This window comes from Coregonus lavaretus (assembly GCF_964263955.1).
Source record: "Coregonus lavaretus genome assembly, chromosome: 25".
Classification (NCBI taxonomy): Eukaryota; Metazoa; Chordata; class Actinopteri; order Salmoniformes; family Salmonidae; genus Coregonus; species Coregonus lavaretus.
Window position 1 is genome coordinate 5676819 of NC_140012.1, and position 21446 is coordinate 5698264.

At 43.4% G+C, this 21446-nt stretch overlaps 1 protein-coding gene across 1 annotated transcript; it reads left to right on the forward strand.

The window, feature by feature from the left end:
- Positions 1–7315: 7315 nt before the first annotated feature.
- Positions 7316–13547, forward strand: LOC311100471 (meteorin-like; the record flags this gene model as incomplete). Its single annotated transcript, XM_084141391.1, has 4 exons — positions 7316–7413; positions 8428–8864; positions 11829–11888; positions 13234–13547. The coding sequence occupies 4 exons, from the start codon at positions 7316–7318 to the stop codon at positions 13545–13547; spliced, it is 909 nt and encodes a 302-aa protein (XP_083997517.1).
- Positions 13548–21446: the final 7899 nt, after the last annotated feature.

A 21446-nucleotide genomic window follows, 5' to 3' on the forward strand; every position in this document is an offset into this window, starting at 1 on the left:
ACGCATGACTGTAAGTCGCTTTGGATAAAAGCGTCTGCTAAATGGCATATTATTATTATATTACATGCATTGTCAATTGTGGGACCTTATATAGACAGGTGTGTGCCTTTCCAAATCATTTCCAATCAGTTGAATTTACCACAGGTGGACTCCAATCAAGTTGTAGAAACATCTCAAGGATGATCAATGGAAACAGGATGCACCTGAGCTCAATTTCGAGTCTCATAGCAAAGGGTCTGAATACTTATGTAAATAAGGTACTTCCGTTTTGTCATTATGTGGTATTGTGTGTAGATTGATGAGGATTATTTAAAAAAAAATCAATTTTAGAATAAGGCTGTAACGTAACAAAATGTGGAAAAAGTCAAGGGGTCTGAATACTTTCCGAATGCACTGTAAATACACAAATTGCACACACACACACACACAAGCATGCACGCATGGACATACACACACACACACAGAGGCATACGTATACCAAATAAATATACAAAGTGTATAACATTCTCATACTCATACTCACACAAGGACGGTGTTTAAAGATACTGCATTCACAAGCCAGTGTGAATACTGTGAACACGGACTCATACGAGAAGATGGGTAAACTCTACAACAGAGAAAATCTGGTTCACTGTTTGAACCATGGGAACTACCAAACAGCATTTCTTTGTAATCAATGATCACATTGTGTTAAGAATGAGGACATTTTACAATACACTCACACACACTGCTGACTACTCCCTAATTGGCAAAAGCATCCTCTCTGTTCTCTGAAACTGTGCTGTGTGCTGAACTGCACGTGTAAACTGGAACTGCAAAAATGCAACCTAAGCAAGAACACAGATGATTTGAGATGGAGGTGCCCTCCCTGGGGAACTGCTTAGGTAATGGTAAGTGTGTGTGAAATCAAATGAAATTGTATTTGTCACATGCGCCTACTACAAAAAGTGTAGACTTTACCATGAAATGTTTACTTACGAGCCCTTTCCCAACAATGCAAAGTTTAAAAAGGTGGAAAATGTTCACCAAAACAAAAGCTATATACAAGGAGTATCAGTTCCGAGTCAATGTCCTACGAGGTAGTTGAGGGGATTGAGGTAAAATGGACATGTAGGTGTGGTGTGTGTGTGTGTGTGTGTGTGTGTTGGAGTGTCAGTGTAGTATGTGTGAGTGTGCATAGAGCCAGTGCAAGAGACTCAGTGCAACAACAAAAAATATGGCGTCAATGCAAATAGTCTCGGTAGCCATTTGACTAACTCTTCAGCAGTCTTATGGCTAGAAGCTGTTCAGGAGCCTTTTGGTCCCAGACTTGGTGCTCCGGTACCGCTTGCCATGCGGTAGCAGAGAGAAGTCTATGACTTGCGTGGCTGGAGTCTTTGACAATTTTTAGGGCCTTCCTCTGACACCGCCTGGTATAGAGGTCCTGGATGGCAGGGAGCTCGGCCCCAGTGATGTACTGGGCCGTACGCACTACCCTCTGTAGCGCCTTACGATCGGATACCAAGCAGTTGCCATAACAAGCAGTGATGCAGCCAGTTAAGATGCTTTCAATGGTGCAGCTGTATAACTTTTTGAGGATCTGAGGGCCCATGTCAAATCTTTTCAGCCTCCTGATGGGGAAGAGGCATTGTCGTGCCCTCTTCATGTCTGTGTTGGTGTGTTTGGACCATGATAGGTCCTTAGTGATGTGGACACTGAAGAACTTGAAGCTCTCGACCCGCTCCACTACAGCCCTGTCGATGTAAATGGAGGCGTGCTCGGCCCTCTGTTTCCTGTAGTCCACGATCAGCTCTTTTGTCTCGCTGACGTTGAAGTAGAGTTTGTTGTACTGGCACCAACTGCCAGGTCTCTAACCTCCTCCCTGTAGGCTGTCTCATCGTCGTCGGTGATCAGGCGTACCACAGTCGTGTCGTAGGCAAACTTAATAATGGTGTTGGAGTTGTGTGCGGCCACGCTGTCGTGGGTGAACAGGGAGTACAGGAGGGGACTAAGCACGCTCCCCTGAGGGGCCCCTGTGTTGAGGGTCAGCGTGGCAGATGTGTAGTTTCCTACCCTCACAACCTGGGGGCGGCCCGTCAGGAAGTCCAGGATCCAGTTGCAGAGGGAGGTGTTTACTCCTTACCTTAATCCTTACCTTAGTGATGAGCTTGGAGGGCACAATGGTGTTGAACGCTGAGCTGTAGTCAATGAACAGCATTCTCACGGTGTTCCTTTCAGGGCTACAGATGTGAGTGCTACAGGGCGATAAACATTTGGTTACCTTGGCGTTCTTGGCCACAGGGACTATGGTGGTCTGCTTGAAACAAACATGTAAGTATTACATGTGGTCCTCTGTAGCTCAATTGGTAGAGCATGGCGCTTGTAGTGGGTTTGATCCCCGGGACCACCCATACGTAAAAATGTATGCACACATGACTGTAAGTCGCTTTGGATAAAAGTGTCTGCTAAATGGCATATTATTATTATTATTATATTACAGACTGGGTCAATGAGAGGTTAAAAATGTCAGTAAAGACAATTGCCAGCTGGCAGCGCATGCTCTGATTATGCGTCCTGGTAATCCATCTGGCCCTGCGGCCTTGTGAATGTTAACCTGCTTAAAGGTCTTACTCACATCAGCTACGGAGAGCGTGATCACACAGTCATCCGGAACAGCTGGTCCTCTCATGCATGGTTCAGTGTTGCTTAACTCGAAGCCGGCATAGAAGGCATTTAGCTAGTCTGGTAGGCTCACGTCACTGGGCAGCTCGTTGCCCTGTTTCCCTTTGTAATCAGTGATTTGCAAGCCCTGCCACATTAGACGAATATCAGAGCCCGCATATTAGGATTCGATCTTAGTCCTGTATTGACGCTTTGCCTGTTTGATGGTTCATCGGAGGGCTTAGAGGGATTTATTTTAAGCGTCCGGATTAGTGTCCGGCTGCTTGAAAGCGGCAGCTCTAGCCTTTAGCTCAGTGCAGATGTTGCCTGTAATCCATGGCTTGTGGTTGGGATATGTACGTATGGTCACTGGGGGAATCATTGTTTTTATGGATACGCGTGTACGGTACAGTGTATGTATTCATACGTTTGTGTGCAAGATGCACAATGTGCACAGTAATGTATATTCATAGCAATAGTACCCATAACTAAGTTAGGCCACTAATATATTCATATTGTCGTTGACTCTATTACCCTCCACCTCTGTTTCCTTGAGATGCTGGTCCTTTGAAATGCCCCGGGAAAAACAAAGCTCTGTCCTCATAGAGACAATGGCGTCTGAGGCCTTGTCATAACTCAATCAGAAGGCCTTTCCCTGCTTTTCATCACACACACGCAGAAATGCATGCAGACACCCACACCATAGGCCGTATAAAACACACACATGCAGAGAGAAACAGAGACACGCACACACACACACACACACACACACACACACACATACATACACTACCAGTCAAAGGTTTGGACACACCTACTCATTCCAGGGTTTTTCTTTATTTTTACTATTTTTTACATTGTAGAATAATAGTGAAGACATCAAAACTATTAAATAACACATATGGAATCATGTGGTAACCAAAAAAGTGTTAAACAAATCAAAATATATTTTATATTTGAGATTCTTCAAATAGCCACCCTTTACCTTGATGACAGCTTTGCACACTCTTGGCAATCTCTCAACCAGCTTCATGAGGTAGTCACCTGGAATGCATTTCAATTAACAGGTGTGCCTTCTTAAAAGTTAATTTGTGGAATTTCTTTCCTTCTTTAATGCATTTGAGCCAATCAGTTGTGTTGTGACAAGGTAGGGGTGGTATACAGAAGATAGCCCTATTTGGTAAAAGACCAAGTCCATATTATGGCAAGAACAGCTCAAATAAGCAAAGAGAAATGACAGTCCATCACTACTTTAAGACATGAAGGTCAGTCAATACGGAACATTTCAATAACTTTTAAAGTTTCTTCAAGTGCAGACGCAAAAACCATGAAGCGCTATGATGAAACTGGCTCTCATGAGGACCGCCACAGGAATGGAAGACCCAGAGTTACCTATGCTGCAGTGGATAAGTTCATTAGAGTTACCAGCCTCAGAAATTGCAGCCCAAATAAATGCTTCACAGAGTTCAAGTCGCAGACACATCTCAACATCAACTGTTCAGAGGGGACTGTGTAAATCAGGCCTTCATGGTCGAATTGCTGCAAAGAAACCACTACTAAAGGACACCAATAAAAAGAAGAGACCTGCTTGGGCCAAGAAACAAGAGCAATGGACATTAGACCGGTGGAAATGTGTCCTTTGGTATGGAGTACAAATTGGAGATTTTTGGTTCCAACCGCTGTGTCTTTGTGAGACGCGGTGTGGGTAAACGGATGATCTCCGCATGTGTAGTTCCCACCGTAAAGCATGGAGGAGGAGGTGTTATGGTGTTGGGGTGCTTTGCTGGTGACACTGTCTGTGATTTATTTAGAATTCAAGGCACACTTAACCAGCGTGGCTACTACAGCATTCTGCAGCGATACGCCATCCCATCTGGTTTGGGCTTAGTGGGACTATCATTTGTTTTTCAACAGGACAATGACCCAACACACCTCCAGGCTGTGTAAGGGCTATTTGACCAAGAAGGAGAGTGATGGAGTGCTGCATCAGATGACCTGGCCTCCACAATCCCCCGACCTCAACCCATTTGGGATGGTTTGGGATGAGTTGGACGGCAGAGTAAAGGAAAAGCAGTCAACAAGTGCTCAGTATATGTGGGAACTCCTTCAAGACTGTTGGAAAATCATTCCAGGTGAAGCTGGTTGAGAGAATGCCAAGAGTGTGCAAAGCTGTCATCTAGGCAAAGGGTGGCTATTTGAAGAATCTCAAAAATAAAATATATTTTGATTTGTTTAATACTTTTTTGGTTACTACATGATTCCATATGTGTTATTTAATAGTTTTGATGTCTTCACTATTATTCTACAATGTAGAAAATTGTAAAAATAAAGATAACCCCTGGAATGAGTAGGTGTTTCCAAACTTTTGACTGGTACTGTACGTACATACAGTTGAAGTCAGAAGTTTACATACATCTAGGCCAAATATATTTTAACTTGTTTTTCACATGTCCTGACATTTAATCCTAGTAAATATTCTGATTTTAGGTCAGTTAGGATCACCAATTTATTTTAAGAATGTAAAATGTCAGAATAATAGTAGAGAGAATGATTTATTTCAGCTTTTATTTATTTAATCACATTCCCAGTGGGTCAGAAGTTTACATACACTCAATTAGTATTTGGTTAGTATTACATACATTCCCTTTAAATTGTTTAACTTGGGTCAAATGTTTCGGGTAGCTTTCCACAAGCTTCCCACAATAAGTTGGGTGACAGAGCTGGCCAAACAGTTATATTTTTGTTTCATCAGACCAGAGGACATTTCTCCAGAAAGTGCGATCTTTGTCCCCATGTCTAGTTGCAAACCGTAGTCTGGCTTTTTTATGGTGGTTTTGGAGCAGTGGCTTCTTCTTTGCTGAGCGGCATTTCAGGTTATGTCGATATAGGACTCGTTTTACTGTGGATATAGATACTTTTGTACCTGTTTCCTCCAGCATCTTCACAAGGTCCTTTGCTGTTTTTCTGGGATTGATTTTCACTTTTCGCACCAAAGTACGTTCATCTCTAGGAGACAGAATGCGTCTCCTTCCTGAGCGGTCTGACGGCTGCGTGGTCCCATGGTGTTTATACTTGCGTACTACTGTTTGTACAGATGAACATGGTACCTTCAGGCGTTTGGAAATTGCTCCCAAGGATGAACCAGACTTGTGGAGGTCTAAAAACAAATTTCAGAGGTCTTTGCTGATTTCTTTTGATTTTCCATGATGTCAAGCAAAGAGGCACTGAGTTTGAAGGTAGCCCTTGAAATACTTCCACAGGTACACCTCCAATTGACTCAAATAATGTCAATTAGACTATTAGAAGCTTCTAAAGCCATGAAATCTTTTTCTGGAATTTTCCTAGCTGTTTAAACTTCTGACCCACTGGAATTGTGATACAGTGAATTATAAGTGAAATAATCTGTCTGTAAACAATTCTTAGAAAGATTACTTGTGTCATGCACAAAGTAGATGTCCTAACCGACTTAACAAAACTATAGTTTGTTAACAAGAAATTTGTGGAGTGGTTGAAAAACGAGTTTTAATGACTCCAACCTAAGTGTATGTAAATTTCTGACTTCAACTGTACATACATTCAAAGTCCCAGGAAGATGGATGGGGATACCAGTACAAAATACATTTTAATTAGGTTATAATACTGCTACATGAAAGAGATCCCCAGCAGGGTGAGGGCAGAGGGCACAGCACTCAGCGGGGACACCCTCCACCTTTTCATCCATCTCCTCTTCATCATCTTCATCTTCATGGCCATTGGTGTTGTCACAAGTTAGCTATGAGTAACAGATGAAGCTAACCAAGGAGTTAAACTTTTCTAAGTCCTTAGTTAGCATTAGCGCAATAAGGAAAACTTCTCTACTCCATTCATACTGTTCAGTCTCTAGGTTGAATTTTCTCTGTCAGTCTTGCTTGTGCTTCTAACATGAACTTTGTATTTCTTAGCCATCATTAGTATCTAAACCTCTTCTTGTTCATGATGGAATCATTGTTCTCCATTTTCTTCTACTTTTGAGGAGGTGGGATCCAACACAAGTAGGCCTATATTGTCAAGAACTTTCAAGTCAAGCATTTCACTCACCCTGATAAAGTATGTTTTCTGTGATTTTACTTATAATATGTCAGAGAAAATATGAGGACATAGTGCTCTCACATTTCAACAAAGGAGGTCAGATTGGGTTATCATCTCCAAACTCATATTTCTGCCCATGCAATTTACTATTGTCCTACTTTGTGCAAGCTTGTTTGACACAATGGTAAATGCCTCTTATCTATTACCAACATAGTTTATTCTTGCATACTGATAGATCATTCTTCTTCTGTCACGGGCAACAGATCACACTCATCCCCCTCTCGTGTGAGTGGTTTAAAGTTTCTCCTCTCCAACTCTGATTGGTCGACCAACTTGCGCTCACAGGCAAAAAACTTCAGATGACTCCTCTCTTTATGCACTACGATCAGGGAGTCAGAATAGAAGTAGGGACACTCCTTTAAAAGTGTAGCTGGAACTATATTTTCAGCAAGAAGAGGAGGCTACCGCGCTATGGAGGTTGCCAAGAACAGCCAAAGACAATTTGCTTAGATAGGGGATAGTGGAGATTCCCATGTATAAAGGTTGAAGGGACTGCATCTTTGGAACATTTACGTTTTTCTCAAAGTCGTAGCAGCTACTGAAGGAAATGGCTATTTCTTGGATTTACAAAGTTTGGATCCTACTCTTACCCATTGACAGCACTCTGTCCAGTTATTCTGATGACCAATGCAGCTGGAGAGGGAGGCAAGTATCACTTTATAACGGTTTATTCAAGTTCATTTGTTTTATGTAGAACCATTCGGATTTTTTTCTAAAATGTAGCAAGGTGCAAAATAAAATTGCGTTTTTATTCGTTCTGAATGTATTTGAGTTCCGTTCAGCTTTGGTGGTCAAATATCGCACCTTAGTTGAATCAATACAGGACAGTTGGGCGCAATTAAATGTTTCCAGTGCTTTGCAACAAAGTAACACGCGCGCCTTGGGGTTGCAGTCTTGCAGAGTGAGCTGGAGAGAGTTATGCCGTTAAAAAACAATGATTTTATATTAATTGCACATTTTTTATTCCCATTTATAAAACCAAATGCCAGGTCATGTTTGGCGGTTTAAATTACCACTACACGCTGTAAAGTCAGTCACCTTTTTTAATGACACCGACGCGCTCCTTTGGTGACCAATAGGCGGCGCTCCTTTTTTCTGCAAATGGAAACCTCAGTTCAATGTCTATTTTGAAAGCCTGTTTTAATCGTTTTCAAATGATGTACTTAAAATTAGTAAAATGCACTCCAAGCAAAATCTCCAGCTTAAAAGGTTAATCTGTTGTCATTCATTCATTCAATTATTTGATGGTCCTCTGTAGCTCAATTAGTAGAGCATGGCGCTTGTAATGCCAGGGTAGTGGGTTCAATCCCCGGGACCACCCATACATAAAAATGTACGCACGCATGACTGTAAGTCGCTTTGGATAAAAGCCTCTGCTAAATGGCATATTATATTTGATGTTGCAAGCTCTCCCTCAGTCCCTCTCAAGTTCCCCCACATCTAAAGCCCTATACCCAAACCACACATCCTGCAATGTTCAGTGCAATTTCCTTCATGGTTTTTGAGAAAATTGCACCACATCCTACAAGTGGTATATTGGTGACTCCTATTTCAGCCAAGAGGACAAGTTCTGAGGACTAGTCTGTCTGGCTTTGGAGGTCATAGAAGTCCACTTATATAACTATCTCCTTTCTCTCTCTCCATCTTTTCATCCCATAGTGGTCTGTCCCAGCAGCAAGGCAGTGTGGAGCAGATCTCCCTCCACTGTTCTGAGGGTGCTCTGGACTGGCTCTATCCTAAGGGGGCGCTCCGCCTCACCCTGTCCCCCAGGTTGCCCTCTGCAGTGGTGGGGCCCGGGGGAAGCAGCTCGGGCCTGATCACGGCCTGCGTCAAGCCCTCAGAGCACTTCCACGGGGCCCAGCTCTACTTGGAGAGAGACGGGGTCCTGGAGCTCCTGGTAGGGGATCGTCTGGAGGAGTCTCCCCCGCCCCGGGTGCGCTGCTTCAGCCGCCTGCCCGGCGAGAAGGTGGCCCTCTTCCTCCAGGCCACGCCCCATCAGGACATCAGCCGCCGCATTGCATCTTTCCGCTACGAGCTGCGAGGGGATTGGACGGTGCACCTGTCACTCGACTCGAACCCCGTCAGCAGTAATGAAGGTGAGTTGGACCAAGGAGGGAGGCAGCCATGTTGGATCAGTCTGGGTCATGGAAGGGTCATTTGGGCTGAAATAGATAGACATAAGGGTGAACTATAAAGATTTCTCTCATCGCAAAGCAAGGAAAAGATAGTGTTACATTTGTTTTGAATATGCTCCTTGAGGGTTGATTGGCCTAACAAACAACTTTTAGAATTTGTTTTAGCTCAGATTCGATAATTCAATTCTCCTCTCCCCCACATACTTCCTGTATTTCTCTTTGTGTGGGTCTCTGAGTCATATTACATATATTTAGTCAAACCCCCCTAAAGATGTTTCCGCGCAAACAGACCTGCTTTTTGGGGTTCATTTTCAGTTTTCTCTGTGTCCAGGCAGAGTAGAGTGGGGGTCCTCTAGTTTCCCTGGAAGCATAGGTCTACAGAGCCTGTCCCCTGGTTTAGATTTGAAGGGGAATGGTGGGGGAGGGGGAGGGGGAGGGTTAGGGGGGGACAAAAGCCCAGTATGTGGGGCCTTCTCTCCAGAGCCCACAGCTTTCAATGGGGAGTGTTCTGAGATTACTGCCGTTGCCTTGGAGACAGGGAGACCTCTGCCCCAGCTGAGATGCTCCTCTCTTTTGTTGAGCGGCCCCTCTTTAAAGAGATTTGTCTCTAGGAATACACCCCCTCCCCGCTCTAGAGTCTACACACACACACTGGCTGGGCATGTGGGGAGGTTTGCTCTATGGGCCAGTGAGGAGGCAGGAATCTCATTTATCAGACATTTTCACTATGAAGGGGGCAGCTAGGAGGGTTGGGGGGTGAACTTCTTGGAACTTACAAGGCCAGCAGAACTAAAAAAAAATGGCAGGGTGTTTTTGTGCAGTCAATTCAATGCAGCCAGGGTTTGGTGGTTTGGTTTCACTCTGCGTCCCTTTCTTGTGGCCATCTGTGGACTGGGTCCTTGTCTGAAATGGAGGAGGATGTATTTGATTTTCCACAGTGAAGTTTTTAAATTGATAAACAGCTGTGAACAGTAGCGGTGCGTTGGTAAAATCACTGGGAAGCCAAGCCAGGAAAAAGCCATATTACAATCTATTTTGTGATAATTGCGTTGTTTGCTGGATAACCCATCCATTGATACACCACTATGATATACATTAAGGCAGAGACAACAAAAATACAAGTCACACAGTGGCGGAATAAATTCAACCACACACACCTGTTTCATCACAAAACCAGAGAGCAACATCTATCTGGTGAAGTCCACAAAGCAAATATTGCATGCAAAACAGTTGCTTAACCATGTTGTAGGTCATGTAAGTCAGCACAAAGAAAACAGGAGCACTGCCTCCGCTATTCCATTTCATTTCATTTCAACTTAAACATTTAAACATCATCAAATCAACTAGGCTATATTGTATATGATTAGCCTAATACAATGAAAACAAACTTAAAGATATCAAAACTATTTAGTCCAATCAATGTTGCTAAATATCATGTGGTTGTCCATTGTACTGATTTCTGTGTGTGTGTGCGCGCGCAAGTAGAAAAAGCATGTTGACTCACCCTACTTGTAGACTAGATGAACACCAATGCCATCCTCCTCGCGTTCATGTCTATGACTGTCATACAGTAGTACACGATTTTAGTTTTTGATGTCCAAGAGTAGGCTACCTGGCTAAAATGCTTGCTAGCCTAACTTTCTCACATGGGCAACAATGAACCAGCTAAGTTAGCTAGCTTGTTAATGTGAGCCTACTACATCTAGGCTATATATTGAACTTCAATCGTCTCTGGCCAGTGGCACAATGAATGAATTTATGGTTAGATCAGAATAGCCATTCTAATCATTGGCCTGTACGGAGAATTTAAGTAAAAACACCAAGTCCAAATCCCCATCTCCATCCATGGCTTAGGAAAGGGCCAATTTAGCTAGCTAGCTACTGCAGGACAACAGCATGTCACGAGCAGACCAGAAACCATTTTGTTTTCGGACAATTACGTTTTGCTTTTGATGTGATTTGATTGGTGTGATGCCTAATCCAAACTGCTGCACCAGGACCACCGACTGTTGAGCTAATACATTTTTTTATCAACTGAGGCCAAATGCTCGCTGGCATCAATCAATCAAAATGTTACGGCGGCAACATGTCATACTATTTTTGTCCAGACAGCATCCAGATGCATGGGCTACACATATTGAGACAGAGAGGCGCTGTTTCCCTCGCTTCGATGATTTCTCCAGTGAGATCGATACAACCAATTGCGAATTGAAGGACAATTATGAAAACACAGACAGACGAAGATACATTATCTTATAATTTTTGGGGAAGCCTGGCTTCCCTTGGCCTCCATGAATACACGCCACTGGCTGTGAATGAAGCCGTCACAACACCTAGGAAGGAAGTGCCTTCTGAAAAAGTGGCGCTTTGCCCATTTTAAATCTTTTAAAGTTCTCCACCCTCCTCTCTCGCCCCTGTCTGGTTGACTTTTATGAGGTGTGGGTGCAGACACCCTAGCAGGATCTAGGGTGGGGGTGGGAGGTAGGGGGGCTGTTTCATTTAGCTTTAAAAACGTCTGGGGCAAGTGGAGTCTCGCACCTTTTTAAGTTTCACTGGCCTTCCTCGCCGAACCGTAAAGTAGCAGCTGTCTGAACACTGCAGTGTGTGTGTGTGCGTGCGTGTATCTCTTTGCATGTGGTTTGTTCAGTACCTGGCTATTCACATCATGCCTCCAGAGCATTTGATCTTCGTTATAAGCTTCTTTCCAACCTTTTTCAAGTGTCCGTTAAGTGTGCAACAGGATAGGTTAAAGCTCAACACATTACATAAAGCTTTGTTATAACATGAAAAAATAAAGTAGGTATGACATGGTTATGTGGTTTACAATATCAAACAAGGGAGTAAGCGAAGAGTGGATGGAATTGCCATTTGTTTGATTAGTGGAGCTTTCCAACTGACTGGTTCTTTCTTCCTCTCTCTCCCCAGGTGCCTGCAGACCCTGTAACAACACAGAGCTCCTTATGGCCGTCTGCACCAGTGACTTTGGTGAGCTCTTCTCTTTTACAACCTCCTGTTTTGTTGTCCGGGGTGCCGTATAACAATAAAATAACATTCCAGACCAGGAACAGTTTGGCAGAGGTGTGGACTCGAGTCACATGACTTGGACTCGAGTCTGACTCGAGTCACAAATTTGATGACTTGAGACTCAACTTGATACAGAATAAAATAACTTGACTTGGAGCCTCAAGACTCTGGACTTGACTTTGACTGGAGACTTGAAATTATCTGGCCAGGGTTTGTCACTTATTTTGTGGCACTTCAAGAGCAAAAAAATCAAACAAGCAATATATCATGACAGGTCAACCAACAGAGGCCAAGCATTTGAAAGCTGCATCCTCCGAAGATTTATGGCGATCCGCTCTCTTGACAATTTAACCATTTGCGCTTCCCCGATCCTATAGCTGTACAGCAAATCAACAATCTGTTCGCTAGATCGATCAGTGGTTCTCAAACAATCACTGCGCAAATGTGGCCTGTCATTACAGCCATAAATGGTGATGCATTTTCAAAACGCAAGATACAGAAATAAACTACGTTTTACATCTGCATATTGAGCCTAACGTGATTTGAGACTCGGACCTTGTGATTTGAGACTTGCATGTGACTCGAATAATGGTGACTTGGTCCCACCTCTGCAGTTTGGTGTCACACTGCATTTTCTACCCCAATTCAATACTACATTTACTTCAATACAAAATGGTTAGAAAAGCCATTCAGTTGCAGCCAAAAAAAGTAATCATTTTGTGTCAGGATTCAGGAACTACAAATTGGTTGTACCGAATCATCTTAAAGTGAGGGTACCCTAGGTCTAAGGTTGGACCGACAGTGATCTAAATCCAAATCCCCCCCCCCCCCCGAACTACTTAATGTATGCAGAGGTGAAACAGCACAACTTTTTTCCTCTCCAGTTCCCTGAAGTTTCCCCCCTGAGACAGTGCAGTGGACTAATCCGTATGGCTCTAATTCAGCCATAATCGGACTGAATTATGTCAGAGGGGATTATAGAACTGTTCCAGGAAGCTCTCAATACTAATTTAACTGACTCTAACTAATGTTAGCCTCTGGTGGGCTAGGATCCTAGTTACTTGTTAATTACTTCAGCTGTTTTTTGACAGCTAAAAGGTGACCGGTTTCCCAGCAATTTCAAATATGTTTTTAGAATGTGAAGAGCAGGTATTTAAGAAAATTACATTAATTCAAAGATATGTCCTCCACCAACTTAGTCCACATTTTGTTGAACTATGATCTTCATATTTGTAACAGCTGTTACAAACTAATCTGGTCAATAGAGCTTGTGACTGACTAACTGGTATGTCTCTTCTCCCCACAGTGGTGCGTGGTAACATCAAGGCGGTGGATGAGGACAGTGAGCTACGGGCGGCGGTAATCAAGGTCAGCGCCACCCGAGTATTTCGCCAGAAATATGCCCTGTTCACCGGGACAGGCCGTCTGACCCTCTCAGGCGAGATCAGGACCCTGCTGCAGTGCGGTGTCCGGCCCGGGGCAGGAAGCTTCCTCTTCACCGGCCGAGTACACTTTGGCGAGTCATGGCTGGGCTGCGCGCCCCGCTACAAGGACTTCCTCCAGGCCTACACTCAGGCCAAGTTGGCCCAGCAGCTACCCTGTGAACTGGCTGTGGACTGAGCAGAACCACCCCAAATCTCGGCTGACTACTCCCCTGAAATAGGGCTTGCCTCACAAGACAGCCTTAACTCGATCAGCCTGTCCTCTTGTTTGCCAAACCTCACAGTGAAAGGTGAAGAAGATGGAAGCCTACCCGATGGTGTAACTGTGGGCCAATCCTGCCATGAAGGTCCTGTTGGATGCAGTCTTCCCCAAAGGACTGAGGAGTTGGGCATGGACATTCGTAGCAACATTCCCAGTGCAATATGCAGTCCTGTGGAGATATGAAGGACACTGTGGACTAGATGAGATTAAATCATTTGGCACTGGACAAATGTTCCAGATGCCAAAATGCTTATTCGGAATTCTCAGAAGAGCTTTCTGTAAGAACAAGCAACAATTTGTCAGGCATGGATTCAGAGCTATTGAGTGTGACTTTGTCTTTTAAACTCAGGAAAATATGTGAAAAACTCTGTGGTGAAGTTAGTCTGTTTAGAAGTTACACAATTGCTATCCCAGTGTTTAACCACAAGGCTGTGGTGTTCTTCTATGGTAGTCTTCAAAATGGCCATTCATTTTCTTAAATGTTTTGACAAGTTTGGGAAATCTACAATTTTGTGTCCAAGATTTCCGCACAAATGTGTAGCTGAAACAAACAATGGTGGACTATTCTCAGTGTTACGATTCTTTATTGGAGATTAGGGAGGGGCTTTATGTTTTCAATATTTTATTTTTTAAAATCGTAATTTGCACTGATAAGGGAAAGGGAATGATCTGGAAAATCTGATGCTGCAAGCACTGAAAACCAAATGAAAAGCTGATTATGTAGCGTAGAAGAGGCGTAATTAGAACTTAATATATGTACAGCTATTGCTAGCGCATGTTAGTGCTAGGCTAGGGCTGGCGCATGTTAGTGCTAGGCTAGGGTTGGCGCATGTTAGCGCTAGGCTAGGGCTGGCGCATGTTAGCACTAGGGTTAGCACATATTAGCTCTAGGCTAGGGCTAGCACATGTTAGTGCTAGGCTAGGGCTAGCACATGTTAGCACTAGGCTAGGGCTAGTGTAGAAGGTTCGAAGCTCGCTTCTCTCTAGTGCTGAAAGCACTTTCACGATATTAGTCAAGTCTGAGATCATTTTTCTCTAAGTACCCACAGGATAATTCTGCCTTTTAGAACCCTGCATACATATTTATATGCTGATTTGATTTTAATTTGAAACCTTTTTTTCGAGTTGAACATAATAATTTTGCAGCAGTGTTTCCCATTATAGCCATTTTGTAGCTATTCATACCCATTTTCCACATTAAAAAATGTACCAACTGTAAGCCTAAGAAAAGCTGTCTACAAAAAGCTGCAAAATTCTACCAAAACTGATGTCTTGATAATGAATTGCTATAAGGCCTACTGGCCCAGATTTATGTCATAGTTTGAAGTTCAATAACAACTGTATTAATGGGAGTTTGGCAGGAAATTGTTTAAGTTTGTGGGACTACAACTGTTGACAACTGCAATATTCCCCTTAGTAAAAGTCCAATGGGATATGTCTCAAAGCTGGCAGAAAGAGTTGCAGTAGCTATCTAGTTTTCACAAGCATGTGTCCGAAATGTTGATAGCCATGTTGAGCCGTGAAAACCTCAAACAATTTAGTCCAAATATCAATACTGAATTCTTCAAGCAATATTCAATGTATTTGCGTAATACTCTTTCAACCAGCTTTGGGGTTAGCAGTAAGTATCTCTGGACTATTTTACGAGGGGGACAAAACATGTTAATGGCAATTCTGGCCAGTCAAAAGATGTCACGTCTTATGTGCACTAATCGATTAAACGGTTAATATCAAATTAACATGATGTGCTGGAGTGGTATGTAAAAAAGAAATGCGCAGTACTGCCATGTTTGCTGATATTGTCAATTATTTCTATGTGAGTGTGATTTTGTGTTCATACCAATGTTAATATGTAAATAAGAACATCTAGAAACAAAAAACTACTTATGGAGGGGGAAAAAACATTGGTTCATTATTGTGGAGTGTTTATATGTGGTCTGTAACATAAAGTCTGAAAAGCTCATTCGAATATCATGGATTTTTCTTTAATCTCTGCATGGTTGCTTCTTTGACTAACTTTTATAGTGAAATTATATAGTTTTATAATTGTCCTCTCTCATGCACACATCTTTAAAACATTAGGCTAACTCACACTACAGATGAAAAACATGGCCCTATTTTATTACACTGATTCAAACCGCAACCTCTAGTTGTCACTTGGATATGCAGTGGGGGAAAAAAGTATTTAGTCAGCCACCAATTGTGCAAGTTCTCCCACTTAAAAAGATGAGAGAGGCCTGTAATTTTCATCATAGGTACACGCCAACTATGACAGACCAATTCAGAAAAAAAAATACAGAAAATCACATTGTAGGATTTTTAATGAATTTATTTGCAAATTATGGTGGAAAATAAGTATTTGGTCACCTACAAACAAGCAAGATTTCTGGCTCTCACAGACCTGTAACTTCTTCTTTAAGAGGCTCCTCTGTCCTCCGCTCGTTACCTGTATTAATGGCACCTGTTTGAACGTGTTATCAGTATAAAAGACACCTGTCCACAACCTCAAACAGTCACACTCCAAACTCCACTATGGCCAAGACCAAAGAGCTGTCAAAGGACACCAGAAACAAAATTGTAGACCTGCACCAGGCTGGGAAGACTGAATCTGCAATAGGTAAGCAGCTTGGTTTGAAGAAATCAACTGTGGGAGCAAATATTAGGAAATGGAAGACATACAAGACCCCTGATAATCTCCCTCGATCTGGAGCTCCACGCAAGATCTCACCCCGTGGGGTCAAAATGATCACAAGAACGGTGAGCAAAAATCCCAGAACCACACGGGGGGACCTAGTGAATGACCTGCAGAGAGCTGGGACCAAAGTAACAAAGCCTACCATCAGTAACACACTATGCCGCCAGGGACTCAAATCCTGCAGTGCCAGACGTGTCCCACTGCTTAAGCCAGTACATGTCCAGGCCCGTCTGAAGTTTGCTAGAGTGCATTTGGATTATCCAGAAGAGGGTTGGGAGAATGTCCTATGGTCAGATGAAACCAAAATAGAACTTTTTGGTAAAAACCCAACTCGTCGTGTTTGAAGGACAAAGAATGCTGAGTTGCATCCAAAGAACACCATACCTACTGTGAAGCATGGGGGTGGAAACATCATGCTTTGGTGCTGTTTTTCTGCAAAAGGACCAGGACGACTGATCCGTGTAAAGGAAAGAATGAATGGGGCCATGTATCGTGAGATTTTGAGTGAAAACCTCCTTCCATCAGCAAGGGCATTGAAGATGAAACGTGGCTGGGTCTTTCAGCATGACAAAGATCCCAAACACACCGCCCGGGCAACGAAGGAGTGGCTTCGTAAGAAGCATTTCAAGGTCCTGGAGTGGCCTAGCCAGTCTCCAGATCTCAACCCCATAGAAAATCTTTGGAGGGAGTTGAAAGTCCGTGTTGCCCAGCGACAGCCCCAAAACATCACTGCTCTAGAGGAGATCTGCATGGAGGAATGGGCCAAAATACCAGCAACAGTGTGTGAAGACTTACAGAAAACGTTTGACCTGTGTCATTGCCAACAAAGGGTATATAACAAAATATTGAGAAACTTTTGTTATTGACCAAATACTTATTTTCCACCATAATTTGCAAATAAATTAATAAAAAATATTTTTTCCCTCATTTTGTCTGTCATAGTTGACGTGTACCTATGATGAAAATTACAGGCCTCTCTCATCTTTTTAAGTGGGAGAACTTGCACAATTGGTGGCTGACTAAATACTTTTTTTCCCCACTGTATGTGGGATAAAGGACTGAAGCTTTTCCAACAATGTTAAGTCACTATAAGTGTCCTTATCGCTGAGGGCCCAAAATGAATTGCTTGAATGAAAGAGGGAGCGAAAGTAGAGATTTAGAGGGGTGCAAACAGACCCAAGGGGCTGCAGGGAGGCTGGAAAGGAGGGTTGGAATTCTGTTGCGCTCCGACTCCCGTTTTCAGGATTCAGGAAGCAATAAATTACAATTTAAGGGAGCAGTGTTCGGAGCGGGCAGGGAGGAATGGAGATGCTGCAATCGCTCACTCTGTCCTCATGCCAGTCAGCCAGGTTTCAAGGGTTATATACTCGCTCTCAAACAACAGAAAACAAGACTGAGCACATAGTGCCTTGAACACCCCTTGAATAATTCCATATTTTGTTGCTACAGCCTGAATTCAAAATATTTTTTTTCCCTCACCCATCTACACGCAATACCCCATAATGACAAAGTAAAAACATGTTTTTAGAAATTGTTGCTAATTTATTGAAAATTAAATACAGAAATATCTAATTTACATAAGTATTCACACCCCTGTGTCAATACTTTGTAGAAGCACCTTTGGCGGCGATGAAAGCGTTGAGTCGTCTTGGGTATGTCTGTATCAGCTTTGCACGTCTGAATTTAGGGATTTTCTCCCTTTTATCATTGCAGATTTTCTCAAGCTCTGTCACATTCTTGTTCTGAAGCCATTCCAGCATTGCTTTGGATGTCTGCTTGGGGTCATTGTCCTGTTGAAATGTAAATCTTCACCCCAGTTTAAGGTAGTTTGCACTCTGAAGCGGGTTCTCATCAAGAATTTGACTGTTTTGGCTCCAATCATTGTTCTCTCTATCCTTACTAGTCTCACAGTCCCTGCCGCTGAAAAGCATCCCCATAGCATGATGCTGCCACCACCATGCTTCACGGTAGGGATGGTGTTAGATGGGTGATGAGCTGTGCCTGGTTTTCTTCAGACATAGCGCCTTACATTCAGGCCAAAGAGTTCCATTTCTGTCTCATCAGACCACATAATCTGCCTAAGTCTTTCATGTGTCTGTTTGCCAACTCCAGGCATGCTGTCAGGTGCCTTTTTCTCAGGATTGGCTTCCTTCTGGCCACTCTCCCATAAAGCCCATATTGGTCAAGTGCTGTAGAGACTGTTATCCTTCTGGCAGGTTCTCCCATCTCATCCTAGGAACTCTGTAGTTCTATCAGAATGGTCATTGGGTTCTTGGTCACCTCCCTGACCGAGGTCCTTCTTGCCCGGTTGCTCAGTTTGGTCGGAAGGCCAGCTCTAGGCAGAGTCTGGGTATTCAAGGACATTCAGAGACTTGTCACAAAGCCATTCCTGCATTGTCTTGGCTGTGTGCTTAGGGTTGTTGTCCTGTTGGAAGGTGAACCTTTGCCCCAGTCTGAGGTCCTGAGCGCTCTGAAGCAGGTTTTCATCAAGGATCTCTCTGTACTTTGCTCTGCTCGTCTTTCCTTCGATCCTGACTAGTCTCCCAGTCCCTGCCGCTGAAAAACATCCCCACAGCATGATGCTCCCACCAACATGCTTCACCATTGGGATGGTGCCAAGTTTCCCCCAGACGTGCCTCTTGGCATTCAGGCCAAAGAGTTCAATCTTGGTTTCCTCAGAGCAGAGAATCTTGTTTCTCATTGTCTGAGAGTCCTTTAGGTGCCTTTTGGCAAACTCCAAGCGGGCTGTCATGTGCCTTTTACTGAGAAGTGGCGTCCTTGGTCAAGTGCTGTAGAGACTGTTATCCTTCTGGCAGGTTCTCCCATCTCATCCTAGGAACTCTGTAGTTCTATCAGAATGGTCATTGGGTTCTTGGTCACCTCCCTGACCGAGGTCCTTCTTGCCCGGTTGCTCAGTTTGGTCGGAAGGCCAGCTCTAGGCAGAGTCTGGGTAGTTCCATATTTTTTTTCAATTTCCCAATGGTGGAGAACACAGTACTCTCGGAAACTTTCAATACTCTAGAAATTGTTTTATACACTTCCCCAGATACAGTGCCTTCAGAAAGTATTCAGACCACTTCACTTTTTCCACATTTTGTTACGTTACAACCTTATTCTGAAATTGATTAAATAGTTTTTTTTCCTCATCAATCTACAAACAATACCACATAATGACAAAGCAAAAACAGGTTTGTAGGGATTTTAGCAAATGTATTAAAAATACAAACAGAAATATCACATTTACATAAGTATTCACATCCTTTACTCAGTATTTTGTTGAAGCACCTTTACAGCGATTACAGCCTCGAGTCTTCTTGGGTGTGACGCTACAAGCCAGGCACACCTGTATTTGGGGAGTTTCTCCCATTCTTCTCTGCAGATCCTCTCAAGCTCTGTCAGGTTGGATGGGGAGTGTTGCTGCACAGGTATTTTCAGGTCTCTCCAGAGATGTTTGATCGGGTTCAAGTCCGGGTTCTGGCTGGGCCATTCAAGGACATTCAGAGACTTGTCACAAAGCCATTCCTGCATTGTCTTTGGTTGTGTGCTTAGGGTTGTTGTCCTGTTGGAAGGTGAACCTTTGCCCCAGTCTGAGGTCCTGAGTGCTCTGGAGCAGGTTTTCATCAAGGATCTCTCTGTACTTTGCTCTGCTCATCTTTCCTTCGATCCTGACAAGTTTCCCAGTTCCTTCCGCTGAAAAACATCCCCACAGCATGATGCTCCCACCAACATGCTTCACCATTGGGATGGTGCCAAGTTTCCCCCAGACGTGCCTCTTGGCATTCAGGCCAAAGAGTTCAATCTTGGTTTCCTCAGACCAGAGAATCTTGTTTCTCATTGTCTGAGAGTCCTTTAGGTGCCTTTTGGCAAACTCCAAGCGGGCTGTCATGTGCCTTTTACTGAGAAGTGGTGTCCGTCTGGCCACTCTACCGTAAAGGTCTGATTGGTGGAGTGCTGCAGAGATAGTTGTCCTTCTGGAAGGTTCTCCCATCTCCACATAGGATCTCTGGAGCTCTGTCAGAGTGACCATCGGGTTCTTGGTCACCTCCCTGACCAAGGCCCTTCTCCCCCGATTGCTCAGTTTGGCCGGGCGGCCAGCTCTTGGTGGTTCCAAACTTCTTCCATTTAAGAATGATGGAGGCCACTGTGTTCTTGGGCACCTTCAATGCTGCAGAATGTTTTTGGTATCCTTCCCCAGATCTGTGCCTCGACACAATCCTGTCTTGGAGCTCTATGGACAATTCCTTCGACCTCATGGCTTGGTTATTGCTCTGACATGCACTTTCAACTGTGGGACCTTATATAGACAGGTGTGTGCCTTTCCAAATCATTTCCAACCAATTGAATTTACCACAGGTGGACTCCAATCAAGTTGTAGAGACATCTCAAGGATGATCAATGGAAACAGGATGCACCTGAGCTCAATTTTGAGTCTCATAGCAAAGGGTCTGAATACTTATGTAAACAAGGTATTTCTGTTTTTTATTTTTAATAAATGTGCAAACATTTCTAAAAACCTGTTTTCACTTTGTCATTATGGGGTATTGTGTGTAGATTGATGAATATTTGTATTTATTTAATCCATTCTAGAATAAGGCTGTAACGTAACCAAATGTGGAAAAAGTCAAGGGGTCTGAATACTTTCCGAATGCACTGTATATGCCTCATTACAATTCTATCTCAGAGATCTACGGACAGTTCCTTAGACTTCATGGTATAGTCTGTGCTCTGACATGTACTGTCAACTTGGGGACCTTATATAGACAGGCATTTTTTTTCTATGCTGAACAAAAATATAAATGCAAAATGTAAAGTGTTGGTCTCATGTTTCATGAGCTGAAATAAAAGATTCCAGTAATGTTCCATACGCACAAAAAGCTTATTTCTCTCAAATGGTGTGCACAAATTTGTTTACTTCCCTGTTAGTGAGCATTTCTCATTTGCCAAGATTATCCATTCACCTGACAGGTGTGGCATATCAAGAAGCTGATCAAACAGCATGATCATTACACAGGTGAACCTTGTGCTGGGGACAATAAAAGGCCACTCTATAATGTGCAGTTTTGTCACACAACACAATGCCACAGATGCCTCAAGTTTTGAGGGAGCGTGCAATTGGCATG